The sequence below is a fragment of the Cetorhinus maximus genome, chromosome 1, assembly GCF_964194155.1.
Source record: "Cetorhinus maximus chromosome 1, sCetMax3.hap1.1, whole genome shotgun sequence".
Lineage (NCBI taxonomy): Eukaryota > Metazoa > Chordata > Chondrichthyes > Lamniformes > Cetorhinidae > Cetorhinus > Cetorhinus maximus.
In genome coordinates, this window is record NC_135879.1 from 235,562,390 (window position 1) to 235,583,048 (window position 20,659).

At 44.5% G+C, this 20,659-nt stretch overlaps 1 protein-coding gene across 3 annotated transcripts in view; it reads left to right on the top strand.

The window, feature by feature from the left end:
- The first annotated feature begins 5,146 nt into the window (after positions 1-5,146).
- adisspb (adipose secreted signaling protein b) overlaps positions 5,147-20,659 on the top strand; it is a 153,015-nt gene continuing 137,502 nt past the window's right edge. Inside the window, exon 1 of one of the 3 annotated variants that reach the window (XM_078554656.1) lies at positions 5,147-5,246. Coding sequence is in view for 2 of the 3 variants with exons in the window: in XM_078554640.1 (XP_078410766.1) it covers positions 15,448-15,490 (43 nt within the window). In the remaining variant the exon portion in view is untranslated. Of the gene's footprint in view, positions 5,247-12,184; positions 12,213-15,432; positions 15,491-20,659 lie in introns of those variants that run through there. The other 2 variants (XM_078554647.1, XM_078554640.1) reach the window with 2 other exon arrangements.

Here is a 20,659-nt window from a genome sequence, read left to right on the forward strand (position 1 = left end):
TTCATCAAGGGGCGGTCATGCCTGACAAATCTGTTAGAATTCTTTGAGGAGGTAACGAGTAGGTTAGACAAAGGAGAGCCAATGGATGTTATCTACTTGGACTTCCAGAAGGCCTTTGACAAGGTACCGCACAGGAGGCTGCTCAGTAAGATAAGAGCCCATGGTGTTAGAGGCTAGGTACTAGCATGGATAGAAGATTGGCTGTCTGGCAGGAGGCAGAGAGTGGGGATAAGGGGGTCCTTCTCAGGATGGCGGCCGGTGACTAGTGGAGTTCCGCAGGGGTCAGTGTTGGGACCACAACTTTTCACTTTATACGTTAATGATCTAGATGAAGGAACTGAAGGCATCCTGACTAAGTTTGCAGATGATACAAAGATAGGTGGAGGGACAGGTAGTATTGAGGAGGCTGCAGAAGGATTTGGACAGGTTAGGAGAATGGGCAAAGAAGTGGCAGATGGAATACAACGTGGGCAAGTGTGAGGACATGCACTTTGGTAGGAAGAATAGAGGCATAGACTATTTTCTAAATGGGGAGAGAATTCAGAAACCTGGAGTGCAAAGGGACTTGGGAGTCCTAGTCCAGGATTCTCCTAAGGTTAACTTGCGGTTGAGTCGTTAGGAAGGCAAACGCAATGTTGGCATTTATTTCGAGAGGACTAGAATATAAAAGCAGGGATGTGCTGCTGAGGCTTTATAAGGCTCTGGTCAGACCACATTTAGAATATTGTGAGCAATTCTGGGCCCAGTATCTCAGGAAGGATGTTCTGGCCCTGGAGAGGATCCAGAGGAGGTTCACGAGAACGATCCCAGGAATGAAAGTCTTAACATATGAGGAACTTTTGAGGACTCTGGGTCTATACTCGATGGAGTTTAGAAGGTTAAGGGGGGATCTGATTGAAACTTACATAATACTGAAAGGCCTGGATAGAGTGGACGTGGGGAAGATGTTTCCATTAGTAGGAGAGACTAGGACCCGAGGGCACAGCCTCAGAGTAAAGGGAAGACCTTTTAGAACAGAGATGAGGAGAAACTTCTTTAGCCAGAGAGTGGTGAATCTATGGCATTTATTGCCACAGAAGGCTGTGGAGGCCAGGTCATTGAATGTATTTAAGACCAAGATAGATAGGTTCTTGATTGGTAAGGGGATCAAAGGTTATGGGGAGAAGGCGGGAGAATGGGGTTGAGAAACTTATCAGCCATGATTGAATGGCGGAGCAGACTCGATGGGCCGAATGGCCTAATTTCTGCTCCTATGTCTTATAGTCTTATGCACTGCTGGTTAAGGAGAATATCACAGCTGTACGACGGGAGGACACCTGGGAGGGTTCATGCAGCGAGGCAACATGGGTAAAGCTCCGGAATAGGAAAGGTACAGTCACAATGTTGGGGGTTTACTATAGGCCTCCCAATTGCCGGAAGGAGAGAGGAACATTTATGTGGGCAGATTTTGGAAAGGTGTAAAAGCAATAGGGCTGTTGTGGTGGGCGATTTTAACTTTCCTTATATTGACTGGGAATCACATAGTGCTAGGGGTTTGGATGGTGCAGAATTTGTAAGGTACATCCTGGAGGGCTTCCTGAGACAATATGTAGATAGTCCAACTAGGGAAGGGGCAATACTGGACCTGGTATTAGGGAATGAACCCGGCCAGGTGTTCGAAGTTTCTGTAGGGGAGCATTTCGGGAAAAGTGACCATAATTCAGTACATTTCAAGGTACTGGTGGATAAGGATCACAGGAGTCCTCAGGTTAAGGTGCTTAATCGGGGGAAGGCTAATTATAACAATATTAGGCAGGAACTGAGGAATCTAGACTGGAGGCGGATGTTTGAGGGCAAATCAACAACTGACATGTGGGGGGCTTTCAAACATCAGTTCAGTCAGGACTGGCATGTTCCTGCTAGGATGAAGGATAAGTATGGCAAGTTTCAGGAACATTGGATAACGAAGGATATTGTGAGATTAGTCAAAAAGAAAAGGGAAGCATTCGTAAGAGCTAGAAGGCTGGGAAAAGATGAAGCCCGTGGAGAATATAAAGAAAGTAGGAAGAAACTTAAGCAAGGAGTGAAGAGGGCTAAAAGGGGTCATGAAAGTCAGTGGAAACCAGGATTAAGGAAAATCCCAAGGCCTTTTATACATATGTAAAAAGCAAGAGGGTAGCCAGGGAAAGGGTAGGCCCACTCAGGGACAGAGGTGGGAATCTGTGTGTGGAGCCAAAAGAAATGGGACAGTACTTCTCATCAGTATTCACCAAAGAGAAGGACTTAGCGGTCGATTTGTCTAGGGAAGAGTGTGTAGATAGCTTGGATCATGTGGAGATCAAAAAAGAGGTGTTAGGCGTCTTGAAGAATATTAAGGTGGATAAATCCCAATAGAAATCTTTGTATCCTCACAGGCTTCGGGTGAGGTCCCAGAGGACTGGAGAATGGCCAATGTTGTTCCATTGTTTAAGAAGGGTAGCAGGGATAATCCAGGAAATTACAGGCCGGTGAGTCAGTGGTAGGGAAATTATTGGAGAAGATTCTTCGTGACAGGATTTACTACCATTTGGAAGCAAATGGGTGTATTAGTGCGACGCAGCATGGATTTGTGAAGGGGAGGGCGTGTCTCACTAACTTGATCGAGTTTTTCGAGGAAGTGACAAAGATGATTGACGATGGAAGGGCAGTGGATGGTATCTACATGGATTTCATTAAGGCCTTTGACAAGGTCCCTCATGGCAGACTGGTACAGAAGATAAAGTCGCACGGGATCAGAGGTGAGCTGGCAAGATGGATACAGAATTGGCTTGGTCATAGAAGACAGAGGGTAGCAGTGGAAGGGTGCTTTTCTGAATGGAGAGCTGTGACTAGTGGGGTTCCGCAGGGATCAGTGCTGGGACCTATGCTGTTTGTAGTATACATAAATGATTTGGAGGAAAATGTAACTGGGCTAATTAGTAAGTTTGCAGACGACACTAAGGTTGGAGGAGTTGCAGATAGTGAAGATAATTGTCAAAGGATACAATGGGATATAGATCGGTTGGAGACTTGGGCGGAGAAATGGCAGATGGAGTTTAATTCCGGACAAATGCGAGGTAATGCATTTTGGAAGGTCTAATACAGGTAGGAATTGTACAGTAAATGGCAGAACCCTTAAGTGCATCGATGGGCAGAGGGATCTGGGTGTACAGGTCCACAGGTCACTGAAAGTGACAACACAGGTGGATAAGGTAATCAGGAAGGCATATGGCATGCTTGCCTACATCGGCAGGGGTATTGAGTATAAAAGCTGTATAGAACCTTGGTATACCACACTTGGAATATTGCGTGCAATTCTGGTCACCACATTACCAGAAGGATATGGAGGCGTTGGAGAGGGTGCAGAGGAGGTTTACCAGGATGCTACCTGGTCTGGAGGTTATTAGCTATGAGGCGAGATTGGAGAAACTCGGATTGTTCTCATTAGAGCGACGGAGATTTAGCGGCGACTTGATAGAAGTTTACAAAATTATAAGTGGGATGGACAGAGTAGATAGTCAGAAGCTTTTTCCTCGGGTGGAAGAGTCAATTACTAGGGGACATAGATTTAAGGTGAGAGGAGAAAACTTTAGAGATGTGCGGGGCAAGTTTTTTACGCAGATGGTAGTGAGTGTCTGGAATTCGCTGCCAGAGGAGGTGGTGGAAGCAGGTACAATAGTGGTGTTTAAGATGCAGCTTGACAAATACATGAATAGGATGGGAATAGTGGGATATGGACCCCGGAACTTCCCGGAAGGCAGGGATCGTTCTCTCCGGGACACCCTGGTCCACTCCTCCATCACCCCCTACACCTCAACCCCCTCCCACGGCACCTTCCCATGCAACTGCAGAAGGTGCAACACCTGCCCCTTTACTTCCCCTCTCCTCACCATCCAAGGGCCCAAACACTCCTTTCAAGTGAAGCAGTATTTCACTTGCACTCTCCTCAATTTAGTCTACTGCATTTGTTGTTCCCAATGCATTCTACATTGGAGAGACCAAACGCAGACTGGGTGACTGCTTTGCAGAACACCTTTGGTCTGTCCGCAGGCATGACCCAGATCTCCCTGTCACTTGCCATTTCAACACTCCACCCTGCTCTCATGCCCACATGTCCGTCCTTGGCCTGCTGCATTGTTCCAGTGAAGCTCAACGCAAACTGGAGGAACAGCATCTCATCTTCCAACTAGGCAGTTTACAGCCCTCCAGACTGAATATTGAGTTCCAAACAACTTTATGAACTCTCTCCTCCATCCCCACCCCCTTTCCGATCCCTCCCTTTTTTTTCCAATAATTTATATAGATTTTTCTTTTCCCACCTATTTCCATTATTTTTAAATGTATTTCCATCCATTGTTTTATCTCTACCTTTTAGCCTATTTCGATCCCTTCCCTTCACCCCACCCCCACTAGGGCTATCTGTACCTTGCTTGTCCTGCTTTCTACCCCTAATTAGCACATTCCTTAGATAATATCACCACCTTCAACACCTCTTTGGCCTTTTGTCTATGACATCTTTTGGCAATCTCCACCTATCACTGGCCCTCTATCCAGCTCTACCTGTCCCACCCTCCCCTTAAACCAGCTTATATTTCACCTCTTTTCTATTTTTACTTAGTTCTGTTGAAGAGTCATACGGACTCGAAACGTTAACTGTGTTCCTCACCACAGATGCTGCCAGACCTGCTGAGTTTTTCCAGGTATTTTTGTTTTTGTTTTGGATTTCCAGCATCCGCAGTTTTTTTGCTTTTAACTATGTAAATTAAGTTGTTGTTGTTATCTTGAGCGACCTTTTCCTTGAACTGCTGATGTCAGTGTTCTTACAATGATGTTGGATAGGGAGTCCTTTAACATTGACCCAGAAATTATTGAAATGTATTTTAAAAAGCTCATGAGATTAGTTTTTCCACTGCTCCCTCTTATTTTTAACTATACTGTTTCATAATGATCGTGTTTAACCTTAGATTCATATTTAAATATGCACACGTTGACTATATATGCATATGCTTATAAATGCAGAAATATATATATGCGAACAAATGAGAGTCAATAGAAAACTTTCTGCTCCCTCCCATTTCCCAGATGCGCACAAGGCGGAGAGGGGGAGGAGCCAGGGTTTGGGGGGGCGGGCACTTGTCACTGTCAATCATGCGTCGTGACGTAAGCCGATAGAACCTGGCTCTGGACGTCGACCTGTCAATTATTGTGTCACGCGCTTCCGCATTCAACTAACCTGCAGAGGAGAGAATGTGAGTGTTTAAGGAAATCTGCATTCAGCAAAAAAAACAATACGGGGGGAGGGGTGGGAAACTTGTGCATTTGCTTTTATCTTGAAATGTTAGCTCACATTGTATATATTGAAAATAATCTGGAAAATAACATTTCCCTTCCTGTAGTTTACTGAGCTAAACGTGCCGTTCTTAGAGGTGCAGCTCTGTCACTGTGCACAACAAGCTTTGCCCTCCCTCCCTTGAAAGAGGATTATTTTTTCTTATGGATTCCAGAGAAAAGCCATGAATGCTGCAGATCCACACTAGAACATGAATAAAAACAGAAAGTGCTGGAAAAATTAGCAGGTCTGGCAGCATCTGTGGAGTGAGAAACAGAGTGAATGTTTCGAGTCCAACATGACTTCTTCAGTACCCAAGTTCCAAAGAAGAGTCATATTCGACTTGAAACGTTAATCCTTGTTAACGTTTCAATGACAGAGCTTTTCTAGCACTTTTCTGTTTTTATTTCAGATCTCCAGCACCTGCAGTATTTTGTGTTTACTCAACTAGAAGTTTGAACTTCATGTTTGAAGTGAGTTTGTAACAGATGCACTAGTGACTGAGAGAGAAAGACAGGTTCTTTTTCTGGTTTCTGTTAAATTCACACTTCTTTGGTGTATTACTGCTACCTGCTGTATCTGAGGAAAAAATGACATGCAATAAAAAAACTAAATTATACGTGCTAATCCTGCGAAATTTAAAAAGGACAACATGACTTTATAAATATCCCAATATCCAAATCTAACTGCTAAAGTACTAGCCACCATATCACACTGTATACCGTTCTGATGTAAATTAGATTGCATAGTTCCCCTTTCAGCTGCAAACTCAGTACAGTATAATAAAACATGCTCCACCAATTGCAGGAATCCTTCCCCAGAATCCTGACATAAACCATCAACATGTTTCCCTATTAAATATAGAGATTTATTTAACTCTCAGTGCCCAATCCTAATCCTGCTCATAATCACCTCATCCCTTCTACACTTCCCAGCTAATTAACTAGACAACTTCACGTTGTTTTGAATCTGATATAAATGTCTTCCTCCCTTGCCCATATCCCACTTTAGTGCTATTATGCATATAGTTTATCCTTAATAGATTCACCTTCCTTAATGAAGTCTCAATATCTGGAATCAGAAAGACAGGTTAACTTTTTGATGGAAGGTCATTGAACTAGGGTTGCCAACTGTGATTAAATGTATTGCTGGAGGTTTCACCACATGTCTTGCCCCCATCCTCCAGCCATCCATCCTTGTGACGCACTGCCTTCCAATGCTGACTGGAAATCAAACAGAACTCATTACCCAATTGGATGATGCTTGACTGTCAGGCAAACAACGTTTTTCCCCATGTTCAATATTTTAATTTCTTGTAAAGAGAAATGTTCAAAGAAAATGACAAACAAAAAAAAAATATTTTTTAATGTCCTGATGATTTTTCTCCAGGGTTGCACACTTCAGTGTCCTGGAGATTGATCTTCAATTCCTGGAGACTCCAGGCCAATCCTGGAGGGTCGGAAACCCTACATTGACCTGGAACGTTAACTCTGTTTATCTTTGCACAGATGCTGCCAGACCTGCTGAGTGTTTCCAGCATCCTCCCCTTTTAATGCCAAATTTCTAACATGTGGAGTATTTTGCTTTTTGAGGACGATCAATCATGTCCAAATCTGCAGCAGCCAACTATTTCTCAAAGGGTCCCAAGTTTTTGCCTCCAATGACTCGCTTGGACGTGCTTGATGATCACAGGGTGTGAAGAGGGAAGGCAGTGGTGTAGTGTTAATGCCACTGGACAAGTAATCCAGAGATCCAGGCTAACGCCCTGGGAGCACGGGTTCAAATCCCACCACGGCAGCTGGTGGAATTTGAATTCGGGTAATAAATCTGGAATTGAAAAGCTGGTATTGGTAATGGGGATGATGGCACCCATCATTGTTGTAAAAACCCACCTGGTTCACTAATGCCCTTCAGGGAAGGAAATCTGCCATCCTTACCTGGTCTGGCCTACATATGACTCCAGACCCACAGCAATGTGGTTGACTTAACAGTCCCCTGAAATGGCTTAACAAGCCACTCAGTTCAAGGGCAATTAAGGATGGGCAACAAATGCTGACCTTGCCAATGACAAACACATGCCATGAAAGAATTTAAAAAAATTCTGACATTGATCATGAAGTCATCAGTTTGAAGTTGTGCCCCAAATCTTTCTTGCACACTTTCAAGCAGTAAAGTTTCTTATCGACTATTTGAAAATCGAACCAATAAATTGCTGACTGATCTGTATGTTTTCTGCTCATTTTAAGAAGCAGTTCTGTAAACCTTGGAAAGGGAGCAGAGGATGTGAGACTTTAGTTGGGAATTGTTCTCGCTAGAAGATTAAGGGGGGAAATTGAATCTAAATATTTAAAAATATGAGGGTAGTGACGACACTCGTGAAGTTGCGCATGTGCAGTGTGATACGTATTCTGGATTATGTAAAGCTGAGTGTGTGTAGAACAGCTCGATGTGTTTAAGCTCCAGTCGCTGAACTCATTATTTAGTGAAGTCACTTTTCTGCTTATTGAAAAAAAGCAAAGACTTGCATTACGCAGTAACTATTGATATGTCCCAACGCACTTTACAACCAATGAAGTATGTTTGAAGTGGCACCTGTGTTGTAATGTAGAAATTGTGGCAGCTAATTTGAGTACAGCAAACTCCCAAAAACAGCAACATGGTAATGTCCAAATTATTTTTTTTTTTAGTGATCTTGTTTGAGGGATAAACTTTAGCCAGGACCAAAGGGAGAACTCCTCTGTTCTTCAAAACTGTACCATGTAATCTTTTATGGTCACAAAGAGGACAGACAGGTTCTCAGTTTAATGCCTCACATGAATGACAGCGTCTCTGAACATGCAGCACTTCCTCGGGACTGAGCTGGGAGTGGCAGCCTAGACTATGTGTTCTAGTTTCTGGAGTGGGACTTGAACTCACAACCTTCTGACTCAGAGGCAAGAGTGCTACTGACTGAGCCAAGGTTGACTCTTGATCTCTGTAGTACTCACTTAATTCTTCCTTTAAAGCAACACCTGATTTGACACAGAATGAAAGCAAAATATACTGTGGATGCTGGAAAACCTGAAATAAAAACAAAAAGTGCTGGAATACTTGGTGGGCCTGGCAGCATCTGTGGAGAGAGAAAGAGAGCTACATTCAGTACTCTGGCTATTACAAATAGCCAAAGGAAAGTGCTGTTTGATATGATCCATCAGTCATTGGAACATATGGCCTACTTAACTGGCATTGTACCGGCACTGAAATTCGTATATCATATTTCTCATTTGTGTGGTCGACAGCATGCCTTTTATGATGTTCCGACATTCTTGATCAGCTTGCAAAACGCACAACATGTTTAACTTTAGACGCGTTTCCACAATTGGACAGCACTTGCTGAACAATGCCGAGTGTGCTAAGAACTACACTAACAACTAAATTAAGATTATTAGTTGGGCTCACTTACGCTTGCTAGAACTACATATATTCACACCTGTCCTCTGCAGGCAAAAAGAATATGTCCAGCATTGCAGCTTTTTTGAATTAAACAGAAGCATAGGGGACAATAGTTCCCTGGTGCATTCTCCGTAGCAATGACTCCAACGAATCAGGGTTGACCTGCCAACCAATCAGCACTCTTTTTACAGACAGTATAAATTGTGGTTCCCTTTGATTTTTGACATTTTTGCTTCTACTCTGATGAGTGCAAGATAAAAAGCTTTGACAGAATGTTTTCTTTCAGCAATGCTCAAGTGCTGTACAACCAAGTGACTATTTGTATACCCGAAACAGCTAACATTTCGAGTTGAATACCTGTCGGCATTTTAACCATCTCATTTATGTCAGCATGTTGATGGAGCTGTGTAGAATTCAAAAATTGGGCCGTCTACAGTACAATTTTTTTTTAATTCATTCATGGGATGTGAGGGTCACTGGCTGGGCCAGCATTTATTGCCCATCCCTAGTAGCCCTTGAGAAGGTGGTGAGCTGCCTTCTTGGACCGCTGCAGTCCATGGGCACAGGTACATCCACAGTGCTGTCAGGAAGGGAATTCCAGGATTTGGCCTGTTCTTGTTTCCTGACTACTTAATACAGAAGTGACATGTACATTTGTTTTATAATTGTTGAGAAAGTTTTAGGTGAAAGGCTGAGACCCAAAGTGCACTACCAAGGTTGAATAGAGTCAGGGAGAAGAATGTTAAGAATGGAGACGAATGATAATAAGCCTGTAGCATGTGGAAGGAAAAGAAGGAGATAAGTTTAGAGGCACTGCAAACAGAAGTGATATGGAGTAAGAGACTGTTGAGTTGTCGTTTTATGGGAGAAATAAATTGTACTTATTTAGTGCCTTTCAGTAAAGCTCTTTACAGCCAATGAGGTACTTGTGCGTAGGCAGCTAATTTTGTACACGGATTGTTTCCATTGGTCGGGGAATCTAAACCATGGGCACAGTCTCAGGATAAGGGTCCATCATTTAGAACTGAGAAAAGGAGAAATTACTTCACTCAAAGGGCTATGAATCTTTGGAGTTCTGGATGGTCCATCACTGAATACATTTAAGGCTGAGATAGACAGATTTTTGATCTCTCAAGGAATTAAGGAATATAGGGCATAAGCAGGAAAATGGAGTTGAAATCCAAGATCAGCCATGATCAATATGATCAATACGAAAGGCAGAGCAGGCTCGATGGGGTGTGTGGTCTGCTACTGCTCCTATTTCTTATGTTCTTATGACTTAAATGACCAGATTATGTGTTTTGTTGTTGTTGGTTGGTTGATGTTGTTCAGGCCATTGAGAGAAGTTCCACGTTCCTTTTCAAATAGTGTCATTGGATCTTTCATGAACGCCTCAATAAGCAGATTGGCCTCGATTTAACGCATTGTCCAAAAGCTAAGACCTCTGACAATTCAGCATCACACTGAAGAGGAGGAACAGCATTTAGGATGGTGCCTTTGGAGCCAAGGATTTGTAAAAGAGAAAGAGTCAGAGGAATGCTTTAAACTTAAATATTCCCTTGAACTTCATCCAACCCTCCCAGTCCCTGGGCGTAGTGGTCCTTGACTTTCTATTTTAGTAACAGTCAAGATCTCTGGGAACAAGAAATCCTAACACAGAAATGCTAAGTAATTAATGAGATAGATGAATGGAAATATTTCCAAGCCATGTGCCCATTTAATAAGCTTTATGTAAACAATTTTGTTAAAACATATGTACTTTTAAAGACACAATTTTTACACCAGGAAAATGACTGATCATGCTATTCTCCTTTCTGAAGGCTTACACCTGCAATCCTTTACCGATAAAGATGTTATGTGGCTTTTTGTCCAGCTTGGCCTGCCATCTTCTCGGTGCTTTTTAGGGTCTTGTGGAGAGATGATGATGTTTGTTGATTGGGCTCGACATTTGGTTGGCCATGGTTTGGGGCCTTGGCATCCCACGTGCTCAGCTCTCACCAGGTTCAGCCTTGGCTCCCAGGGCAATAATTTTCAGCCTGCGCAACCAGTTCTGCTTGTCACTGGTTTGAGCCTTGATTGTTACGGTTGCTACTGGTGAGGTTTTGGTGGTAGTGCAGGGGAAGTCCTGAGTTTATTTAACGTTATCAATGATAATATCTGTGCTATGTCGGTGCCAAAACATGACCGTCCTGGACAAGAACCCAGATATCGTGCCTTCAACAGCACCATCATCGACGTCTAGGGAGTCACCATTGACTGATTCAAGAAGGCAGCTCACCACCAGCTTCGCAGGGCAAGTAGAGATGAGCAATAAATGCTGACCTAGCCAGCGACGCCCACATCCCATGAATGAATATTTTTTAAAAACTGGACCAGTTGAGTGTAGATACAAAAATGTGGCAGGTGTTCGATATTCTGCAATGAGAGTCTAGCCTCCTAAACCACCAAAACCTCTCTATCAAAAACGGGGCTGTAGTGGGATGGGTGATGGGATATTCTGCACTTCCCTGGGTGGGAATCGGCGACAACAATACTGAGACTCAGCGCAATGCAGGTTTGGGAAAATCACTTGATGGGCAGCCCTGTCACCAGGCTCAGTATCCAACTCCTCCATCTATGGCTGAAGTATCTACGATGCGCAGTTTGCTCTGCAGCATGAAAAAGGACAGGAGCAGCAATGTTGTGACAGATCCATCAGCTCGAAGTTTCTCTCCAAGCCCCGGAGAATCTTGACAAAAACATATGTCGTCATTCCTTCCTTGTGACCGGGTCAAAATCCTGGGATTCTCGACTGAACATTGTTTGTGGAAGCAGCTTCGCCACAGTGACAGCAGCAGTTCTGAGAGAAAGACCCACCCTCGCCACTTCAGGGTGATAATGAGGGATGGGCAATAAATGCAGCCTCGGAACAAACTCCAAATCCCGAGAGAGAACAAAGACAACAATTAGAAACTGCGTTTAAAAAGTTAGACAGTGGTGCTATTTAGAGATGACTATCTTTAGAATCAGACTTTATATAGCCCTGTCTGCTATTTGTGGATATGAAGGATATGGAGAACCTGTGCTTGTTATTTTGATGCTGTTTTCAAATACAACACGCACCTGGCAATATGTTGTGTCCCCACAGGCTGACCTACAAAAAGCTGGAGTACAAGGTATATGTGGCATAGTGGCTTTGAGCCTTGAGGGCTCAAGGACACTTGGCTGGAATGGCAGAGCATTTTAGATTTTAGGGATATTTAAGCTATTTGTCATTGTTGATGGGAGGGTCATGGGGCTGGAATTTGAAGAGCTCTTTTCCAGTTGGAGGGGTGGAGATGAAATCGATTAGGACGGGTCAACGTAACCTTTCTGCAGGGAGCAGGAGTTTACCTGAGCTGGACTCTGGGCAGTTGGGAGGCCACTTGTGGACGCAGTGGGATTCTGGGTGGCCGAACCGACATGGAAGAATCCGGTGAGCTAGTGGGGAGCAGCCTGACCACCATCCAACTGATTCTCCTGTGGTAGGAAGGGTCCGTCCGGTGGTGCAATCTGTGCTGTGTCCTCGATGCTCGGTGTAGCAATCAAAGCCGCTGGTGTTCCTCATGAGGCAATATTGTGTAGAGGTTCGCTCTACCTATAGGCCAAAGGGTCTTGTTAATGGGGTGGTTATGGGATTCAAACTGAGGGGGCAGTTGGCTTTGCAATTGTAGAGCTGTATTCTGGAGATGGTTGAATGTGCGACCTTTCGGAAGGTATGAACTGTAACATGTTGTCGAGCTCTTCAAGGTCAGATTGAAATGGGTTCATATTACTGCAGCGCTTTGCCTTCTATTTCCTATGAATGGTTCAGCATGCTTTCCATTACACCAGAACGAGGCCGGGACTAATGCATGCAGTGCCTTTGGTGATCTGTAGACATATCCACCCCAACCCCCACCGCCAACAATAGTTTTATGGGTTGGAATGTGTTGTCGCCTCTCAAGTCTGTACCCATCTTTCCTGGAACTCCATGTCTGAATCCATCCAATCAGGTTTCCACCCCTACCCCAGTACCGAAGCAACTCTTATTAAAGTCACTACTGACATCCTATGTGACTGTGGCAAGGGAAACTGTTCTTCCTCATCGTTCCTGACCTGTCTCCAGCCTTTGGCATGGTTCACCAAAGCCTCCAACACCTCGCTGCTGTCGTCCAGCTGGGTGGGACTTCACCCGAGTGGTTCTGTTCATTGTCTATCTCAATTCAATTCAAACTTTATTGTCCATTCAGAAATTCATTGCGGGAACAAAAATCCCATGTGGCCTCAGTGCGGCTCAATTTAAGGTCTGAAGTACTAAAATACACCAATTAATTTGGAAAAGACATTACAAGTCTTGAGGGTGTAGTTGATCAAATGGGAAACCACAGATGACTGATATTCTCAGTAGCCCAGGCGCTTCTCAGATTGCCTGCCCCTCGGTTGATGGCCTGTCCCCAGCAGCAGCTGCCCCGAGGGTCCTGAATCGGCCTCTGCTCACACGCTGACCCACTGCTTTGGTTTTTCCTCGATGCCCTTCTTCCATTTGATCCATGAAACCACATCTTCGCCCCCCCTAGTACTGTTAGGCCCAGAGCAGCAGGGTGCACAAAGTGGCTCCAGCTGATGCCACCCAGTGAGCCCACCACCGAGCACAACCCGCACATGACGCTGATGGGCAGCTTGTAGCCAAACTCGGTGGCTTGGCTCCACTTGATGTAGCCGGGAGTGCAGACGTAGGAGTAGGAGATGTTGGCTGGGGGTGGGTGACTCCAAATCTGCCTCAGGCTCAGGCTCCATCTCCAACCAAGAAACCGGTCCGCCGGTCAGCACGATGCAACCGGTCCACCACCAGAGAATCGCTTGCAATGTCACCTCTTTCCACTCCTGCACCTTTACCTCTGGTGTCCCCTAAGGATCTATCCTTGCCCCCTTTCTTATTTCACCCCAACATGTTGCACCTTGGCAATCTCATCCAAAGGCACAGTGTTAGTTTTCACATGTACGCTGGCAACACCCAGCTTTCCCTCACCAACACCTCTCTCTCTCGACTCCTCCATTCTTACCAAACTATCAGACTGCTTATCTGACGTGAAGTACTGGATGAGCAGAAATTTCCTCCAGTTAAATATTGGGAAAACTGATGCCATTATTTTCAGTCCCTGCTCCAAACAATATTCCCTAGCTACCGACTCCATCTCTCTCCTTGGCAACAGTCTGAGGTTAAACCAGGTTAACAATACTTTTGCTGTCATATTTGATCTGGAGATGATCTCCAAACTATATGGTCAAACCATCATTTAGGCCTCCCATTTCCACCTCCATAACATTGCCTGACTTTGCCCTTGTCTCAGCTTGTCTGTCACTGAAACCCTCATTTCTGCCTTTGTTACCTCTAGACTTGACAATCCCAAATCACTCGTAGCTGGTCTCCCTCAATCTACCTTCCAAAACTTGAGATCAACCCAGACTCTGCTGATCGGGTCTTAACTCGCATCCATTGTCATTCCCCTATCACTCCTGTGCTCACTGACCTACATGGACTCCTGATCAAGCAGTGCCTTTTTAAAATTCTTATCTTTGTTTTCAGATCTCTCTATGGCTTTGCCTCTCCTTATCTTTGTTAATCTCCTCCAACCCCACAACCTTCTGACATGTCTGCACTCATCTAATTCTGGCCTCTTGTGCGTTCCCAATTATAATTGCTCCACAATTGGTGGTCGTGCCTTCAGTTGTCTAGGCCCCAAGTTTTGAAATAATGTCCCTACACCTCTGCACCTCTCTGACTCACTTTTCTCCTTTAAGGTACTCCTTACTCCTTTGACCAAGGTCATGTGACCTAATACCGCCTCATGTTCCGAAGAACAGTAATACAGACTCGAGGCGTTAACTCTGTTTCTCTCTCCACAGATGCTGCCAGACCTGCTGAGTCTTTTCCAGCATTTTCTGTTTTTATTTCAGATTTCCAGCATCCGCAGTGTTTTGTTTTCATTTCCTTGTGTGGTTCAGTGTCACATTTTCATAAAGTCATAAGAAATAGGAGCAGGAGTCGGCCATTTGGTCCTTCGAGCCTGCTCCACCATTCAATAAGATCATGGCTGATCTGATTGTGGCCTTAACTCCACTTTCCTGCCTGGCCCCCATAACCCTTGACTCCCTTGCCGGTGAAAAATCTGGCTAACTCAGCCTTGAATACGTTCAATGACCCAGCCTCCATTGCTTTCTGGGGAAGAGAATTTTAAAGTTGAACAGCCCTCTGTGATAAAAAAAATTCCTCCTCATCTCCACCTTAAATGGGACGCTCCTTATTTTTAGATAATGACCTCTAGTTCTAGATTTCCCGATGAGAGGAAACACCCTTTCAGCATCTACCCTGTCAAGCCCCCTCAGAATCTTACATGTTTCAATCAGATAGCATCTCATGCTTTTAAACTCCAATGAATATAGGCCCAACCTGTTCAACCACCAGGATTGTTTTATAATACTGATAATGATATATATATATTGTTTCATAATACTCGTGCGTGAAGCACCTTTGAGATATTTAATGATGTTAAAGGCACTATATAAATATGACTTGTTGTAGAACTGCCCACATTTTTGGATTACACTCTCAGTTGAGAGCTTTGTAAGGAGCCCTTCATTCAGAACCAGGCACTGTCTGTACGCAGCTTCAGCAGCGAAGGACCTGAATGCTCTTTTCCCTTTGGCAATCAGGCAGTGCAGACTCCAAATGTGAGTGTGTGTGTGTGTGGTCTTCAGGTAATTTCCACCTTGTAGGATACCTTCTGAAGAGGCAGGCCATAGACCACCACATTAAGGTTGAAAGTCGGAGAGCCGGTCACGTGAGGCTAGAGAAAAGCAGGATATGGCATCGTTGGCAAAGCTGGCGTTTATTGCTCATCCCTACTTCTACACTTACATCTGAGAAGGTGGTGGTGAGCTGTCTTGAACTGCTGCAGTCTAAGTGTAGGTATACCAATAGTGCTGTCAGGGAGAAAGCTCCAGGATTTTGATCTAATGACAGTGAAGGAACAGGAATGTAGTTCCAAGTCAGGATGGCGTGTGTCTTGGAAGGGAACTTAGAGGTTGTGGTGTTCCCATGCATCTGCTGCCCTTGTCCTTCTAGGTGGTAGAGGTTGCAGATGTGGAAGAAGAAAATAAGAAATTTTCAATGTAAATTTTTAGATTTTAAAAATAATAAAATAATGAAGTGTACTGAAGGCCTTTGAATTGCAGCAGAGAAGGAAAAATAAGGGAAGGTGTAGTCGAGAAAACTAATTCATCGTTTGAAATGCTTTGAGATGTGATGTGCCACTTTGAATGGAAGTATTGGTTTAAGCTTTCGCCGATCTAAGTTCCCTGTACTTGGGTAAATACAGTGCAGGAGCACACAACGCACTCTAGAGGTAACAACAGAGAGAGACTTCTGTCTGCAATCTTCTCAGTAGCTAGGCTAGGAAGCTGTGAAGCTTGGTGATAGATTTTTGCCTGTGTTAGATGTGTTAGATGCCCTGATGCAGTATGTGTGCCTGTGTGTTGAAAGGGAAAAAAAAAACCTTGCCTTTATTTAGTAACTTTCTCATCCTTCATGCTTCACAGCATTTGGATCATTTTTCCTGTATAGCCTGTCTAGTAGCTGAAGGGCTGAGAACAATTTGAACCTGTGGGCTTGCTCGGGGCATGTTCTGCTCTGCATCTCTGCTTGGTGCTGATAAGAAATGAACCTTCGGGAAATGCAAATAACCTTATCAAGACCAAATAATCATTTTGTAACGTACTTGCATAAGAAGGCTATCAGTAACTTAGTGTGTTCGTCCAATAAGTAGCTGAGTCATATCAGGTTAGATCTCTGGTCCATAAGGTTTCTACATTTGGCTTCAGTGTAGCAGAGTTAAAGAGCAGAAGAGCAGCAGTCGATAAATTATACAGCACAGAAGGAGGCCGTTAGGCCCATCATGCCTGGGCCTGCTCTTTGAAAGAGCTATCCAATTAGCCCTTGCTCTTTCCCCATAGCTCTGCAAATTTTTCCTTTCCAACAAGCATATATTTAATTTCTGAGCACTATTCAGTAACTGATGTTGGGTGTGTGCGTTTGTGTGCATGTACGTATATCTGTGTGTCCAGGTGTGAGGGTACGCTGAATGAGAACAAGATTGCATTTGGTAACACCCAGCCCTGAAAGAGTCTGTCAATGTGGATTGCCTAAGCTCATGTGAGTGCATTACTGGAAGGTGCCTGTCGAGCCATGGTACATTGCCAGTGATTAATAAGGCATATGGGATACTTGCCTTTATTACCCGAGGTGTAGTATATAAGAGCAGGGAGGTTATGTTGGAGCTGTATAAAATGCTAGTTAGTGCACAGCTGGAGTACTGTGTGCAGTTCTGGTCACCACACTAAAGGAAGGATGTGATTGCACTGGAGAGGGTGAAGAGGAGATTTACCAGGATGTTGCCTGGGCTGGAGTGTTTCAGCTATGAAGAGAGACTGGATAGGCTTGGGTTGCTTTCCTTAGAGCATAGAAGGCTGAGGGGGGACCTGATAGAGGTATACAAAATTATGAGGGCGTAGGAAGAAACTTTTCCCCTTAGCAGAGGGTCAATAACCAGGGGGCATAGATTTAAGGTAAGGGGCAGGAGGTTTAGAGGGGATTTGAGGAAAACTTTTTTCACCCAGAGGGTAGTTGGAATCTGGAACACACTGCCTGAGGGGGTGGTAGAGGCAGGAACCCTCACAACATTTAAGTATTTAGATGAGCACTTGAAACACCATAGAATACAGGGCTATGGGCCTAGTGCTGGAAAATGGGATTAGAATAGATAGGTGCTTGATGGCTGGAACGGACACAATGAGCCAAAGGGCCTGTTTCCGTGCTGTATAACTATATGACTCTATGATTCACTTATGACAACCTATTTCACCTGGAATCCACAAATTAGATCTTTTTTAACCTTTTGGTGACATTGGTGCCACTCATGGTGAGAGGCAATGGTGTTGGGAATTGGAACATTTTCCATCTTATTATCAATGCTAAGGTCAGGTATGGCATGTTTAATTCAAAGTTAAGCTGCTGTTACCTCACCCAACACGAACCTCAACTCTAACTTCCACTTGAAATACCCAGTATGAAATACCTGCAATTTTCAAGTACCGCAATAAAACTAGTGACAACACTGGAGCAGGTCAAATCTGGCAATGGGATTTATATTGATTATTGAATATCGATTATAGAAAGCATCATAGATAATTGACCTGGAATTTTTTTTACATACATGGAAATCAGATTGAGACCTGAGGAAAGCGTGGAGTGAATGCCAACTTCCTGTTTTTTAAATCACTCCTTATCTTACTGATGTTCTGAAAGTTTGAAGCCATCACAATATCCTTTATGCATGTTCAGCAGGGCATGTTTAAGAGAAAGCAGTTGTAGCAGGTTTCCCCTTTTTAATGCTATAGAAAATCATTCAAAGGTATAGGAAGTACAGGACAGATCTCAGTATGGGAGAAAAAGAATAAATTGCAAAAGAGAAATGTTACCATAAGAGACCAAAAATAGTAACTTTGGATCTTGCTGCTCCTAAACGTTTGGCTGTAAATTTACACCCATATAGAAGGGCTGTAAACGGAGGATACATGGGAACAGGAGATGGCCGTCTAGACCCTGGGGTCTGTTCCCCCATTCAGTGAGCTCATGGCTGATCTACGACCTAACTCCATATATCTTTGCCCTATATCCCTTAATACCTTTGGTTATCCAAAATCTGTCAATCCCTGATTTAAAATTAACAATTGATCTGGAAGGGAGTTTCAGACTTCGACCACCCTTTGTGTGTAGAGGTGTCTCCTAATTTTTTTGTATTCATTTACGGGGTGCAGGCGTTGCTGGTTGGGCCAGCATTTATTGCCCATCCCTAATTGCCCTTGAGAAGGCGGTGATGAGCTGCCTTCTTGAACCGCTGCAGTCCACATGGTGTAGGTACACCCACAGTGCTAGTACGGGGGCAGAATTCCAGGATTTTGACCCAGCGACAGGGAAGGAATGGCGATATATTCCCAAGTCAGGATGGTGTGTGGCTTGGAGGGGAACTTGCATGTGATGGTGTTCTCACGTGTCTGCTGCCCTTGCCCTTCGAGATGGTAGAAGTCATGGGTTTGGAAGGTGCTGTCTAAGAAGCCTTGGTGAGTTTCTGCAGTGCATCTTGTAGATGGTACACACTGCTGCCACTGTGCATCAGTGGTACAGGGAGTGAATGTTTGTGGCTGGGGTGCTTTGTCCTGGATGGTGTCAAGCTTCTTGAGTGTTGTTAGAACTGCACTCATTACACTCCTGACTTGTGTCTTGTAGATGGTGGACAGACTTTCGGGAGTCAGGAGGTGAGTTACTCGTCGCACAATTCCTAGCCTCTGACCTGCTCTTGTAGCCGCAGTTTTTATATGGCTAGTCCAGTTCAGTTTTTCATCAGTGGTAACCCCCAGGATGTTGATAGTGGGGGATTCAGCGATGGTAATGCCATTGAATGTCAAGGGCGATGGTTGGATTCTTTCTTGTTGGAGATGGTCATTGCCTGGCAATTGTGTGGTGTGAATGTTATTTGCACTTGTCAGCCCAAGTTTAGATATTGTCCAGGTCTTGCTGCATTGGACATAGACTGCTTCAGTATCTGAGGAGTCGCGAATGGTGCTGAACATTGTTCAATCATCAGCAAACATCCCCACTTACCTTACGATGGAAGGAAGGTCCTCTGATAGGTCTGACTCTAATTTTTAGACAATGCTGCTTCATCATAGACTCCTCAAACAGCAGAAATAGTTTCTTTAACTTGGGTACACTGATATTTTGTATGAAGTGGAGCTAGATTACTGAGCTAAGTAAGTTGCAATTGATGATGGTAGTCACTGCTGCCATTATTCAACATTACAGCCTTGGTTCAAAAATGGACAAAAGAGCTGAACTCCCGAGGTGAGGGAGTTGACATCCCTCCTTGACATCAAGGCCGCATTTGACCGAGTGTGGCATCAAGAAGCCCTAGCAAAACTGGAGCCAATGGGAATCGGGGAAAACTCTCCACTGGTTGGAGCTATACCTGGCACAGAGGGGGGTGGTTGTGGTTGTTGGAGGTCAGTCATCTCAGCTCCAGGACATCACTGCAGGAGTTCCTCAGGGTAGTGACCTCGGCTCTACCATCTTCAGCTGCTTCATCAATTACCTTCCTTCCGTCATGAGGACATTCAATGGCATTACCAACGCTGAATCTCCCTTTAACAACACCCTGGGAGTTACCATTGACCAGAACCTGAACTGGGCTAGTCATATAAGTACTGTGGCTACATGAGCAGATCAGAGGCTAGGAATCCTGTAATGAGTAACTCACCTCCTGACTCGCTAAAGCCTGTCCACCATATAAAGACACAAGTTAGGAGTGTGATGGAACACTCTCCACTTACCTGGATGAGTGCAGCTCCCACAACACTCAAGAAGCCTGACAGCATCCAGGACAAAGCAGCCCGCTTGATTGGCGCCACATCCACAAAGATTCACTCCCTCCACCACCGACACACAGTAGCAGCAGTGTGTACCATCTACAAGATGCACTGCAGGAATTCACCAAGGCTGCTTAGACAGCACCTTCCAAACCCACAACCACTACCATCTAGAAGAACAAGGGCAGCAGATAGATGGGAACACCACCACCTGGAAGTTCCCCTTCAAGTCACCCATTATCGTGACTTGGAAATATATCGCCGTTCCTTCACTGTCGCTGGATCAAAATCCTGGAACTCTCTTCCTAACAGCACTGTGGGTGTACCTGCACCACATGGACTGCAGCAGTTCAAGAAGGCAGCTCACTACCACCTTCTCAAGGGCAACTATGGATGGGCAATAAATGCTGGCCCAGCCAG